General features: G+C 46.2%; 1 protein-coding gene across 1 annotated transcript in view; it reads right to left on the bottom strand.

Annotated features, from left to right (window-relative positions):
- LOC125436949 (WD repeat-containing protein 7-like) overlaps positions 1-14,541 on the bottom strand; it is a 232,635-nt gene extending 218,094 nt beyond the window's left edge. Inside the window, exons 1-4 of the mRNA XM_048504332.1 lie at positions 14,450-14,541; positions 10,365-10,534; positions 5,323-5,441; positions 656-779 (exon numbers count right to left, since the gene is read on the bottom strand). Of these exons, the coding sequence (XP_048360289.1) occupies positions 656-779; positions 5,323-5,441; positions 10,365-10,534; positions 14,450-14,541 (505 nt within the window). The remainder of the gene's footprint in view (positions 1-655; positions 780-5,322; positions 5,442-10,364; positions 10,535-14,449) is intronic.
- Positions 14,542-14,965: the final 424 nt, after the last annotated feature.

Raw genomic sequence — 14,965 nt, 5'->3', positions numbered from 1 at the left:
TTTACTGTATTTCATAGACCACCCAATCCCCAGAGGGCTCTGGGTGGTGTGCAGAGACAAAAACTGACCAACAGCATACAATCAATACAAACTAAAAAATCCTGTAAAAAATAACAACAGTAGCAACATCATAATACTCACATTTAATAGCGGCGTCCGATCCCGAGGCCGGGAGGGGACCGACAATGCCGAAGATGGTACATAATATATCGTTCAGGGGGCATCAGGAGGGGGCAGGCAATCCACGGCCGGCCTCCCCAAACGCCTGGTGAAACAACTGAGTTTTGCAGGCCCTGCGGAACTCACCAAGGTCCCGCAGGGCCCTAACAGCTGGAGAAAGAGTGTTCCACCAGGCAGGGGCCAGGGCCGTAAATGACCTGGCCCGGGTAGAGGCTAGCTGCATCATTGAGGGGCAGGGGACTACCAGCAAATCCGCCTCTGCCGAACGCAGAAGCCTACTTGGGACATATGGGGTAAGACTGCAGTCTTCATTCAGCAAACATTATCACTAGGAACACCGCTACGGGTGTCTCCCTTTTTCACTCAGGACAGCATGCAAAATACAAACCTGATTTCTTCTCTGATACATATTAATATTTCAATAGGAACTTTTTTTATTTTAGCCAGTTGAGGTCGGGCAACAGGACACACTTACGTGATATCACGCTGTCCATGTACTGAGGTAAGTAAGGAGCCCACGTATCAATCGTTTCCTTCCTGCCGGCCTGCTCGATTCTTCTGAGCTCTGCTAATAGCAAAGCCTGGGCTGCTTCTCTCACCTGCAAATCCAAGCAGAAACAAGCACTCGCAAAGAATATTTGGGCGTTTATCTTCAACCCCCAGTGATTCTGCGCCAGGATGAGTTTTTACAGAGTATCTCCAGCTCCCAGAACTAAACAGCTTTACAAAATAACTTTCAGAGGACAAATAAGGAAGGGATATGAGGTCCATCAACAATGACTCACATGAACGCATGTGAAGCTGGCTTATTCCGAATCATAAGGTAAGTATTAGAAGAGGAGTTTGGATTTATACCCCCTCCCCCCGGCCTTTCTCTCCTGCAAAGAGACTCAAAGGGGCTTACAAACTCCTTTCCCTTCCTCAAGCTACAACAGATACCTTGTGAAGTAGATGGGACTGAGAGAATTCTGAGAGAACTGTGACTAGCCCAGGGCCGCCCAGCTGAAACGTAAGAGTGGGGAAACAAATCTGGTTCACCAGATAAGAGCCTGCCGCTCATGGGAAGGAGAGGGGAATCAAACCCGGTTCTCCAGATTAGAGTCTTAACCATTATACCATGCTGGTTCTTATTTGCCAACAGAAGGGTCACAGGTGGTGGTTCTTTCACATCACTGCCTGATCCTATTCACTGGAGATGGCAAGAATTCCGCCTGAGACCTTCCCACAGTGCAAAGCTTCCACTTTGCTGTATTGGCTTGTCGCCCTATGCCATCTTTGAGGGTCCGTCTCAGAATGGGAAGGAGAGGAGTTTCAGGCACCCTCGTCTTCTTCCTTCTCTCCAAGTGAGCACACCTTTGCTCCCTCTCACTCTCCGTCCCTGTGTGCTCCACCCAGTTTCCCTGTCTTGGTCTGGTGTGGAAGCCTGCCTTATATACCACTCTGGACTCCACCCCTGTGGCTTTGGCTCCAATCGGGATTCAGCCCCGCCTTTTCCGGAAATGACAGAAAGAGGGGGGATAACCACTCTCAGGGCTATCTGTCCTTGGCTCTCCCCCATGGGCTTCAAAGGTATCAAGCCTAGCCATCCTCCTCCACTTTTTCCTTCTTAGCTTGGCCCTTTCTAGCTGCTGGTCTCCACCCTTACGGGCTGCCACTGCACTGTACAGGTCTACTAGCAGTGGTGGAGGACACTACCTAGTTGGGGCTATCATTGCCTATCCCGCTGGCTGGCCACTATTCCTGGTTTCCCTGCAGCCTCCCTTTCCAGGAGAGGGCCCTCAGGCTACCAGCTGTTCATGGCCTGTCAAATGAGACAGGCCATGGCTCAAGTCACATGACTGGGCAAATCAAAACCAAAACTAATACTCTTAGGTCGATTCCGCACTTGCGTTATCGACCTAAGTTCGAGCTGCGTTCGACCCAAGTGCTCCGCACAACCACTGGGATCGACGTGGTTTTGTACCAGCTTCGCCCCGTGTAACGGTCAAATTTCCGATTCCAGTTGGGAACTACTCCTTTTTCAGGGAACCACGCTCGCTCAGCTCGATTCCAGTAAAGTGCGGAATCTCTGGTGCCAGGAGTCCTCCATTCAGCCAATCACAGTTGAATGTTTTGGGCATGCGTACAGCTGGCCAATCAAAAAACGCCACCTTCGTCCCTCCATTCCTGTGGCAGTTTTTTTTATAACGTGTGTGGGGATGGACGTAACATGGCCGTAGAACAGCAGCCAATCGGAACGGAGCGGCGAAGAGGCACAGGATGATTCCGCCCTCTGAGCTGGGATCAAGCTGGTTGCAGTGGGGAACAACAATGGCTTCGACCTAGGTCAGAACCCTTCTCAGGGAACTGGGTCGAACCTATTTTACTCATGTGCGGAATCGCCCTTATTTATATTTCCTCTCATGTGGAAGAAATGATAATGTGATCACCAATCTGATGTGGTTTTCGGAAAACCTCCCTCAGGATAGCAGGTAATGGGCGGGCCTCCAAAGTTGCATGGAGCATGCATGTTTCCCAGCCAATCTCCTCCCTAACCACTATCCAACAGCTTGATTTTCATGCGGAAATAAGCTGACATGTCTCCCAGTTCCCTCAGCAATGAGAAACCTCCCAATGATAACGCTGTACACATACAGCGTAAAGCAAAGTCTGTTAATAGTGCTTGTCCTGTGAGAATTGCAGAAAGTTTGTATCTGCGCTTCCTCTCTTTCATATGCCTAAGCCCAACACAGAGTGCCAAACTATCATGTTTCCCTGAAAATAAGACAGGGTCTTATATTAATTTTTGCACCAAAAGATGCATTAGGCTTATTTTCAGGGTATGGCTTATATTTGGGAAAATACTGTACCTTCACAGTTCATTAAGGCGGGCTCTCGGCAACCCGTTGCTTCCCCTGTCACGTGTGACACAAGCTGCATCCTCATTGGCAGGGAGCACAGGGCATTGTCCACGATCGTGATCTGTAACTACCGGTAGGGCTTATCTTTGGAGGAGAGCTTATATTTTAAGCATCCTCCAAAAATCCTGAAAAATCATGATAGGGCTTATTTTCAGGGTAGAGCTTATTTTCGGGGAAACACAGTAAAACTTCCAGCCATGTGCAAAACAGTGCTGGTTGGAAAATTCAAGCAGGCTCTCTGTCGCCAGCTACATCTTGATCCTCTTTGATCTGAGATTGCAAATGCCTTAACAGACCAGGTGATCGGGAGCAACAGCCGCAGAAGGCCATTGCTTTCACATCCTGTATGTGAGCTCCCAAAGGCACCTGGTGGGCCACTGCGAGTAGCAGAGAGCTGGACTAGATGGACTCTGGTCTGATCCAGCTGGCTTGTTCTTATGTTCCTATCTTCAAGAAACTGTCCACGTTCAGCCATTCACCCCCATCTCCAGAATTCTAAATATTGGAAGTCCAAGCCCCCTGATGGATTCCCCCACCCTCCACTGAAGTGGAAAAACTGGTCACACCAGAATTCCGTCCTAAATCAATCTCTTCTCCCAAAGGCACCTGGTGGGCCACTGCGAGTAGCAGAGTGCTGGACTAGATGGACTCTGGTCTGATCCAGCAGGCTCGTTCTTATGTTCTTAAAGGTTAAAAAAAAATCCCAGTTTGCTACGCCATGAAAAAACACACCAGCTAATTCCCCACAATAATCTGAATGTCTGTTTATGTGTTTGCAAGGGTGCAAGATCTTGGAACGAGGAAGGATACAAACACCAAGACTTTGCTCGCTGTATGTGCCACAGAACAGCGCTGGGGACTGCACAAAAAACCAGCAGTGGATTTTCAATTAAGCCGAGGAGCCGGTTCAAAATTGTACTGTAAATGTCACAGGTCTGCTCCTCGTATATTTCTTTTTAAAGCTGCACAATCAACATATTTTTTTTTGCCACAACAGCACAGATGCGATGTCAAGGCCAGATAGTCATTTATCAAAAAACACTGGGTGCCAACCTCATTTGCCGACTAGGGGAGTTGTGGTCAACAACTCAGCATCCTCCTCCTAGGAGAAGACTCTTAGCTAAGGGTCATGGGGTTGGGTTTTTTTTTTACTAAAATAAGGACAGTTCTATAAAATCTGGATCGCTCCAGACGCGGATGTTGCCTTCAAATTTTTAACCCGTCATTATCTGCCACTTAAAGAGACAATTCAAATGAAAATGTTACCAAGGGCAAACAGCTATTTCTCGTTCTTAAAAAACACACACACATGTGTATCTGTACGCCTATATGTATCTCAGAAACTTATTTTAGGTGCTGCTTATTTATTTTAGGAGCAGCAGTGGCATAGTGGTTAAGAGCAAGTGGTTAAGAGCAAGTGCATTCTAATCTGGAGGAACCGGGTTTGATTCCCCGCTCTGCCGCTTGAGCTGTGGAGGCTTATCTGAGGAATTCAGATTAGCCTGTGCACTCCCACACACGCCAGCTGGGTGACCTTGGGCTAGTCACAGTTCTTCTGAGCTCTCTCAGCCCCACCCACCTCACAGGGTGTTTGCTGTGAGGGGGGAAGGGAAAGGAGTTTGTAAGCCCCTTTGAGACTCCTACAGGAGAGAAAGGAGGGGATATAAATCCAAACTCTTCTTCTTCTTCTCTTCTTATACACCAACGCATTAAAGGTTCCGAGATGGTGACATGAAGGGCATGGCTCTACGCGCACACATTATTTTTTTTTAAAAAGAATATTTTAAAGTATTAAAAATAAATCTGCAGCAGTTACTGAGCCGCTGAAGCATAAAAAGTAAATACACTGTGAACAGCTTAATCCAAATTGGTTGAAGTGGCCTGCAGATTTATGGAGAGGGAGGCTATTTCACATTCGGGAGTATTTCCCTCCATCTTCTGATGGAACGACGGTGACATCCAGTGGCCAAAAAGATGCACCGTGCCCTTTCCGATAAATTCCGCACCTTCCCATTTAACTACAATATACGGATGTCACGCAAGGATGTTAACTCTCCGTTTTTTGCCAAACCGACCTGCAAATTGAACCGCATATACCTATATATAAACCCAACCTTTAAGCCAGAATTATATTACAATCTTTTTTTCTTTTCTTGGCACAATATATTTCAGTATAAAAATATCGCCCCAACCTGGCCCGCAGATTCATTGCTCCCTCCCTCCACCTCCAATAAAACTATACCTCCAAGCATCGATCTTGCCATCTACGCGCCAACATTTCAAGGAGAGGCGGTCTAAATTTGTCCAGGCCCAGCAGGTCAGGAAGCATAACGCAGTGCATCGCAGCAAGCTGACTCCATCCTGTTAAGACACAGGTTGAGCACCGTTTCAGAGGGTTGCCATCTTGGTCTGCGGTAGAACATCTAGATTTGAACCCAATAGCTCTCCAGAGACCGACAAGCTTTTCAGGGGTATGAACTCTTGAGAGTCAAAGCTCCCTTCATTGGATACAAGCCGAAATGGAGATCCTTAAGTTCCTGATATCCTGGTAGGAGGAATGTTGCAAAGAAGGGACTCAGGATGCAAAGTTAACGCCTCTCCCACCTCTTACTAGGATATAAAGACTCAAGGATCTACTGATTTGCATCTGATGAAGGAAGCTTTGAGTCAAAGAAGAAGAAGAGTAGTTTTGGATTTACATCCCCCCTTTCTCTCCTGTAAGGAGACTCAAAGGGGCTTACAAACTCCCTTCCCTCCCCCCCTCCACCCACAACAAACACCCTGTGAGGTGGGTGGGCTGAGAGAGCTCCGAAGAACTGTGACTAGCCCAAGGTCACCCATCTGGCATGTGCTGGAGGGCACAAGGTAATCTGGGTCGCCAGACAGGCCTCCATACCCCCAAAATCTTGCTGGTCTCTAAGACGCTACTGGACTTGAACCTAGTTTAAATATAAAAACCCAGCATCACAGAAGTAACTGAACACCACACTATTCATCAGCATTTACTGTGTTTTGTCAGGCATAACCATGGTTTACTCTCAAAGAATATATATATTTCAAATTAAGGCTGAACCCATGGGTGAGAATTCTCTGTTTTGCATTCATTGGTGTTGCTGTAAATGCAAATTGGCACCAGAGGTTTCCACCTGGGAGTTTTCTGCATACTTCCCTCTGTCAGCTATTTGTTGAATTTGCCCCCACCCCAGGGGGGGGGGCACTGGACAGCTCCCCCCCCCGGTGAATTGGTAATTGGTGTAGCTTAAAAATAAATAAAGCTTAAGAAACCTTCCAGAGGCAAGTGAGAAAAAGGGCAGTCATTGGGAGCTACCAGAAGGAAAATGGCACCAGTGTAGGTGGGACCTTGAGAAAAAGGCAGGTTTGGTAAAAATATATATACTGAAGATGTGAAAAAGATGATTCGAGCACAATATTGTGCAGATACTCCAAAACGAACGCTCCAATTTGACATCCGAAATGTAAGAAAAACTTACACATGGAAGCAGCCTTAATATAAGGTTGGAACAACTCTAGACAACATACAATTAAACTTACTTCAGCATGTATTTGGACTGTAGAGTCTTGTCCTAATCCTTACATCAAGTGAACTAAACTTTACCTTTGTTATAATCTAATCATATCTTGGTGGCTTTTGCCTCTGCCTTTTTTCCTCAGGTCCAAGAAAGGGCCACTGGCTGCTTGGGATGACTTTAGAACGCCAGCCCTTCGGACCAAATGGAACAAAGGAATGATTTTTTTTTTTTAAAAAAAGACTATACAGAAAGTGAACAGTTTTGCAAACTCCAAGAAAACAAGCATGCAAACCTCAAATGAAAAAGTGGGCAAGTGTTTCCTTGACCTCAATAGCTATCTGATTTGCAAACCCCATCTAACAAAACCTTTACTGAGATTTTAAAAAAAGGAGATGGAACAAAATGGGAAAGAGAAATAACTGTGTCTCAGGAGTCATCAAATGAACACCACTATCTCTTCCTAATATCCTGCTTGCTCTCTGCCCCAGTGATTTATCATGACACCAAAAAAAATCATATCTCATCTTAATCTTCAAGACAAGATCACATACTATCCAAATACTAAATATAATCACATATATAATATTTAGAGGCTACATTTTTAAGACTCTTGTGCTATTTTTTTTAAAAAACCTACCTCTTTCATCTTGCTTCAATCAGTTAATTGCATGCTGCAGGTTTATCACAACACAATTATGCACAAAGATGAAAAACACACAAAATGGCTGCAATCCTGCCCTACGTTGGAAAAAACCTATACACCATGCCACCTATACACCCACACTATAGTGCCGTGCTGGCGAACCTTTGGCACTCCAGATGTTATGGACTACAACTCCCATCAGCCCCTGCCAGCATGGCCAATTGGCTATGCTGGCAGGGGCTGATGGGAATTGTAGTCCATAACATCTGGAGTGCCAAAGGTTCGCCACCACTGCTATAGTGTATCAAACAGGAAGCAGTGCCCTCTGTGAACAATATCAAGGTACTGGTGTGTCGCTATGTGCAGCATAGACCAGCAACACAACCAGGAAGGAAGGTTAGAGTACAGCAAGCAAAATCTTGCCCCATATACTGCACCCTCTTCCTGAAGAGAAGCAGTGGGGTAGAATTATCTAGCTCAGCACTCGTGATCCAGAGAATTGTACTGCATGTGGAATGCCATAGGAAGAAGCCCCCCCCAAAAACTCCGGAGCACTGGAATCAATTCTTTTTAGAAAGAGCATCAATGTCATTTAGGCTGAAGCCACGAAGAATAACATGAGAGTGACATGGCCGTTGGGTACCAGAGTCGGTCTTTTGGATGCCTTGATGACCATGTTCCTAGGACTTTTCTAGCCCTGCTAGCAACGACACCTACTTAGGTGCAGGATTGCAGCCAATATGGAAGCTAAAACATGGACAACTCTGCAGGGAAAGGAAAAACTCCCCCGAACCCCCCCCCCTCCCCCGCAGCTAAGGAAACCAAGTACCAGATTTTAATACCACACAAAGCAAATACTACTATTACTACTAATAATAATAACAACAACAACGACAGTCTTAAAAGACAGGACATTACCAGAAAACTAAAATATTGATCTTCACCAATAACAAGATAAGAGAATTGATTTTATATTGGAATCACTCTACGCCACGTCAAATCATATTAACTAGAGAATTTTTGTTTTAATCTCACACGTCTTTGTGACAAAAAATTAAAAGATACCTCTTTCAGGCTTGTGCACGTTACATTATTTTTCGTACTTTGAACAGACTTTGAACAGAGCGGAGGCAAAAACTATTTATCTATATTTAGCTATTTATCTATATTTAGCAAAATATCCCTGCCCCCAATATGGGGGCCCAAACCCAGGTCAAAGATTCTGTTACTTGCCATTTTTGTGTATGTACCAGTGCCATGCTCCTCGTTTTGACTTTTGGGACCTCTTTGCAAACACATCCTCTAACTCACAGGTGTCAAACTTGCGCCCCTCCAGATGTTATGGACTACAGTTCCCATCATCCCCTGCCAGCATCATGCTGGCAGGGGATGATAGGAACTATAATTCATAACATCTGGAGGGCCGTGAGTTTGACACCTATGCGTCTAACTTGTTTATAAAAGGGTTTGCTCTCTCTGCTATCATCAAGTAAATAAGTCTGATTCACTACATAGTGCTGATGCATCATTCCGCTCATGGTGAGATCTCCTATTGGGTGCAACCACCTTGTGTCTAATCAAAGAAGAAAGTATGCAACAGGGAGAAAGATGATACCACCATTGGGGGGGGGGGATGTGGCTGCCCAAGAGGGTTTTAAACCCCGCCCCGCATATTTGCCTAGGGGGCGGGTAAAAAGTTCACCTCCCCAAAATCTCAACGTCTGATAAAATTGAAATCGGGGAATGTTTGGCACAGCTACATCAGCAGCTCCAAAGGGGAGCAAACGTTCAGTCCTTGAATCACTTTAGAAGTAGACTGGACAGCTACTTGATTCTAGTGAATTATTTTTTTAGAGTAAGCTTGCTGTTTTTCCATGACCTAAATGAAGACTTTCTTTTTCAAGGCGGCGACTACAGGATATAACGCAACGTGTGCCGAAGCCATTAGGCTCATTTGTGTTACCTGTTGGGGGGGGGGGAGGGGGGGAAACACGATTGCTTGTTTGTTGTGTAAAAGGAAAAACTGAATACGCTGAATGGCGTTCTCTTTCTGAATGAGATACAATTTTGGTAATCGAAGGAGCTAGCCATGAAATCGCTTAGACATTAAAATGTATAAAGCTTATAGCTCTCTAAACATTGTGATCCTACAGTCATTTGGAGAAACCCATCTTGAGTCATTATTAAGAGTTAATAAGGCTAAGTGGATAAATGCTCAGTTTTTTATTCATTTGCAGCTTACACTGCTCTAGTCGCTACGGGTTGTAAAGCGATCGCGAATCTTGTTAACGGGCCCCTAGCAGACAAAGTCAACAATAAGGTACCACAGGCTTACAAAAAACCGGTGCCCTATAGCCTAATGCTGCGTTAGTAAAGAAAAACATTCCCAAATCTTAATTTTAGTTCTTTTTTTTCGCTTCTTAATTTATTTTATACAGTTAAATATTTATATCCTGCTTTTCCGCCTGGCTTAAGGCAGCTCTACTTTCCCAGTTAAAATAAAATAAAATAAAATAAAAAGCTCTACTTTCCCAGTTGAAAGCTTACTGGCCCTGAAAAAAATATCTTCACGTGCAAGCCAGCACAAAAAAAGGTACTGACTTGTGTTTCTATTCTATGTTTCCCAATCGTTCCACTTGTTAAACTGCATAAAACCTAATTCTGCAAACTCATGGGGATTCACAGTGCAATCCAAAACAGGTTTATGACCTAAGTCTATTTAAGTCAAAGGGCTTTTTTAAAGGACTGAACAGATAAAAGCTGGGGTAGCTGTCCATCCGTCCCCCACCCGCCCACGCTGAAAGCGGTTAGTTAAAAAGCAAACATAAAGAACTTAAATATTCATTCCTTAACCGGCAGGATTAGCTGGCTGTTTTAAGTGATATATAGTCTTTCTGCCTTTTTAAGTGATCTGGCCCAAAGGCAGAGGAAACAAATTAAAATTGATCATTAGTTCCAAGTAAAGGTTGCTAAGTGAAGCTTGTCTGACTATTGCAAAGTGGATGGAGGCGTAGATTAAGAGAGGCACGTAACCATGAGAGAGCAAGTTAGTCAAGAGGGGGTGGGGGGGAAAGGCCAAGTAAGACAGATAGAAACGGAGGCGAAGAATACCTTCATTTACTAAGAAACAGGTATGTAAAGGAGAAGCAGGGTCAGAGCCAGAGTGATCAGCTTCAGTGCTAGCAGAAACAGCGGGAGCAACTTGAGTAGGAAAGAGAAATAAAGAGGATAATGAAGACAGACGTTTTCCAGGAAAAGGGAAAGAAAACTGGTTAGTATTACTAAATATTTTTTTAAAAACAAAAAGTTAATTAAAAGAACAGAGAATCCCCAAGGTTATCGTAACCCAAACAATTATCTTACGACGACCTCCCAAGAAATGTGTTGGGGGGAAAAAAGTCAATTATAGAACAAAAAAGGAGATCTATGTGGAAGGCTTTCGTGGCCAGAATCAACTGGATGTGTTGGGTTTTCCAGGCTGGGTGGCTGTGATCTGGTAGTCATACGCCAGTCATGAACGCGGGCGAAATGTTAGGAGCGAAAACTACCGGACCACGGCCCCACAGCCTGGAAAACCCACAACAAAAAAGAGATAATTTGCTTACTTTGACTGTACCCAGAAACACTCAAGAAAATCCCATTTTTATATAAGGGGAGGAGGGAAGTTACAACCCTACTCACAGTCATGTTAGGGAAAATAAATTGAGAATGTGTCACTTAGTCACTATTGTGGCTACTTTTAAAATTACATGCAACTCCATCCTCCAAAACCTTAAATATAAATAACCACCCCCTGTTCCAATCCCGACCTACCTCCCCACCCCAGCAACTTTGCTGAACCTAAATTTGAGCGTTTCAAACCTTTGAAGATTCCTTTCAAACGCCAGACCAAATAAAACCACCTTGAAAACTAATCTCCTAAAGGCCATGTTGGGATTGATTTAACGTGTAACCTTCAACTACTTCCAGCGAAGAAGCCACTTAAAACTTAATTGCTCAAAACAGTTTTTGCCAAATTAAAATTTCTGCAGTTTTACGACGGCCGTTTTCTGAATGGCGGAGGGGGTCCTTATTTTTTTAATGGGAAGGCAGTCCAGAGGCAGCCGTAAACTTTATAGTTTCACTAATGCTCCATGAATCAAATTATCATATGAAAGGACGGGCAGACCTTATGGCACACACCATTCTACAACCAGAGGTCAATGGTAAGATTTCGAGGTCACTAGCTGCCACTTCCTTCTCCCAGAGAATTACCATATGTCATGCACAAGCATCTTCAAATTAATCCTCCTCTTTTATTCCGCTGCGGAGCAACAATGGATTCGGGCTCCCTGAACAGATTAACCATTGTTTCCTGAATGGTATGTTTGGTTTTCATGCAGTGAACTTCTTCTGTCGCTCTAAGACATCTGCATCAAGAATTACTTCTTCCCCGTGATTTCCACGCAAACGCATCACGGCGGCACGTGCAAAGCGGCAAGCAGTAACACCGTAAAACTAGATCACGGGTATTTTCCAAGACCTTTTGTGTGTTTCGATTTTGGTTTTACTGGCATTTGAGTGGGCGAAACGTGTGCTGATAAACAAAGGGCTTTTTCTGAAATTACATACTCGGCCGGCCCCCTCTGATAGATGAAGTTTACTGTTTGCTATTTTAGCTTTTCTCCTTTGTGACCGGGGGCGGGGGGGGGGGGGCGCAAGTGAGGGACAAGAACAGCCTCTCTGGCTGTCATTGTTTATATCAATCAGGGTAACCGAAAGTAACAGCTGGCTTGGTAGCTCGGTAGCACCAGGCTTTCTGGAAAGCTGAAAATAATAACCACATGAATTGATCACTCCCAACCTCCCTCCAATGTGTATTAACTGCACGGCAAGCTGCACCCCTTTTTGTAGCCACAGAATTTCAAAATTCACAAGGAGGGATGTTTCAGGAAACAGAAAGCTGGTGAAAAAAATTCCTGAATTTAAAACAGCATCTAGGAATTAATACCAGAGATGCAGGAGGGAATCTAAGCTATAATCCTAGCCTTAATCAAATATTCATCACTACTAAAAGAAGAAGAAGAAGAGTTTGGATTTATATCCCCCCTTTCTCTCCTATAGGAGACTCAAAGGGGTTTACAAACTCCTTTCCCTTCCTCTCCTCACAACAAACACCCTGTGAGGTGGGTGGGGTTGAGAGAGCTCCGAAAAGCTGTGACTAGCCCAAGGTCACCCAGCTGGCATGTGTTGGAGTGCACAAGCAAATCTGGTTCCCCAGATAAGCCTCCACAGCTCAAGTGGCAGAGCTGGGAATCAAACCCGGTTCCTCCAGATCAGAGTGCACTTGCTGTTAGCCACTTCGCCACTGATTCGGTCATGCATTGGACTGCTCCGGTCATGCACTTCGGTCATGCATTGGACGGTAAGTGCCACAGTGGGATCCAGGAAATCCAGGTTCGAATCCCCACTCTGCCATGGAAACTTGCTGGGTTACCATGGGCCACTCTCAACCTCAACACAGGTGAGTATTTGGACAGGAGATGTCAAAGGAATACCAAGGCGTGATGTGGAGGCAGGCAATGGCAAACCACCTCCGAGCATCACTTGTCTTGAAAACCCTGCAGGGTCGCCACATGTCAGCTGTAGCTTGATGGCAACAGGACTGTTGTTTTTAAGACACAGGGTCAGAGTTGAATAGCCAGCAGCAGAAGGCCTCGGGGTTTCTTTCCCCCCACCATCTCCTGCTTTTGCTTTTTACACCCAGCCTGATAAAAAAAAGTTTGCTAGAATTCTGTCTGCTTTGTTATTTGGGTTGGTCATGCTAAAATACATCACACGACGTTGGTTGGGAGTTTTTCTTTGGAATAATATTGAATTATTCAATTTCTGTCTTGCTTTGGAAGGTTGTCTCAGGAGATGTGAGTTCCCTGTGGACAAAATGTGGAACAAGATGCTGTTGGGGGGGCGGGGGGGGGGGGGGGGGATCAGGAAAAACCTCCCTCTTCTGAGAGATCCGTGAATATATTGAGTGGCAAATTCCCTCTTGCAGGAATGACTGCTGCCTTGCTCATTTTGGGGAGCAGAACACAGATAATTTCAAGTTGACAACAGACAACAGCCATGATGGCTTTCCTAGCCCCGGAATCTGAGAAAGAACATCTACAGTGAAATCTACAGACCCCACGCGAGGGGAACTTCATGCCCAGTTAGATCAGGTTGGAGGATTATAGAAAGGCTGCACTGAAGAAGAAGAAGAAGAAGAAGAAGAAGAAGAAGAAGAAGAAGAAGAAGAAGAAGAAGAAGAAGAAGAAGAAGAAGAAGAAGAAGAAGAAGAAGAGGAGGAGGAGGAGGAAGAAGAGGAGGAGGAAGAAGAGGAAGAAGAAGAGGAAGAGGAAGAGGAAGAAGAAGAAGAGGAGGAGGAGGAGGAGGAGTTTGGATTTATATCCCCCCTTTCTCTCCTGTAGGAGACTCAAAGGGGCTTACAATCTCCTTGCCCTTCCCCCCTCACAACAAACACCCTGTGAGGTAGGTGGGGCTGAGAGAGCTCCGAGAAACTGTGACTAGCCCAAGGTCACCCAGCTGGCGTGTGTGGGAGTGTGCAGGCTAATCTGAATTCCCCGGAGAAGCCTCCACAGCTCAGGCGGCAGAGCTGGGAATCAAACCCGGTTCCTCCAGATTAGATACACGAGCTCTTAACCTCCTACGCCACTGCTGCTCCTCTGAGTGGGCAGAGGAATAATAGGGCCAAACTAGAAAGACAAACTGATGTTGCATCAGAACAAGATAAACTAGTGGCACTGCGTCAGTGGCACTGGAGTCACTCGTGGCAGTTATGAGCACTATTCTCCAATGTGGCTCCTGACCCCTGTTTCAGGTAAGTGGAGGTTGTTCAGTGGAGGTTGGAAGCTGGTTTTCACCTGGAAATAGATGTTGCCAGAGGAATGAGTAAACTGAAAGGCTGAGGCACAGACTTCATGCCACAGATGCAGGGTAGCACTTAGTTAAAGTGCCACCTGAGGGTCACCATGGGTGCCATGCCCCACACAGCTGTGCCCCTGTCCTGTTGGGGTCAGGGGTGCAGCTGAACGCTGGCTAGCTTGCTGGGGGAGCATTTCAGGGTCGCCCTCACCCTCGCAACTGCATCCAGTCCTGAACTCCCCATGGGGTTCAGGACAGGGACAACGTTGAATGTCAGAGAGCGGGGCTCACCTCACCCCCATGGAAACTGGGGGCAGGGTGAACCCCACTTGCTGGTATTCAACTGTGTCCCTGTCCCAATCACCACCGAGAGTTTGGGAGGGGGCATAGTTGCAAGGGGGGGGTGTGGCCTTAAAATGTGTCCCCAGCACATGGCACCTGGGACTCCAGCCCCCCTGCCCCCCCTTGAAATACCACTGCACAGATGGGGCTACATGTGGCTGTACTAGTTGATGGTAATTGTGAATGTGTCTGGAATATGCTGCCACAGGAGGTGGTGAGGGCCACTAACCTGGATAGCTTTAAAAGGGGCTTGGACAGATTTATGGAGGAGAAGTCGATCTATGGCTACCAATCTTGATCCTCTTTGATCTGGGGTGGGGGGGGGGGGGGGTGGGGGGGGGGGGGGGTGGGGGGGGGGGGGGGTGGGGGGGGGGGGGGGTGGGGGGGGGGGGGGGTGGGGGGGGGGGGGGGTGGGGGGGGGGGGGGGTGGGGGGGGGGGGGGGTGGGGGGGGGGGGGGGTGGGGGGGGGG

The sequence above is a fragment of the Sphaerodactylus townsendi genome, linkage group LG07 (genome assembly GCF_021028975.2).
Source record: "Sphaerodactylus townsendi isolate TG3544 linkage group LG07, MPM_Stown_v2.3, whole genome shotgun sequence".
Lineage (NCBI taxonomy): Eukaryota > Metazoa > Chordata > Lepidosauria > Squamata > Sphaerodactylidae > Sphaerodactylus > Sphaerodactylus townsendi.
The sequence above is the reverse complement of the archived record's forward strand: the minus strand, read 5'-3'. Positions and strand labels throughout refer to the sequence as shown.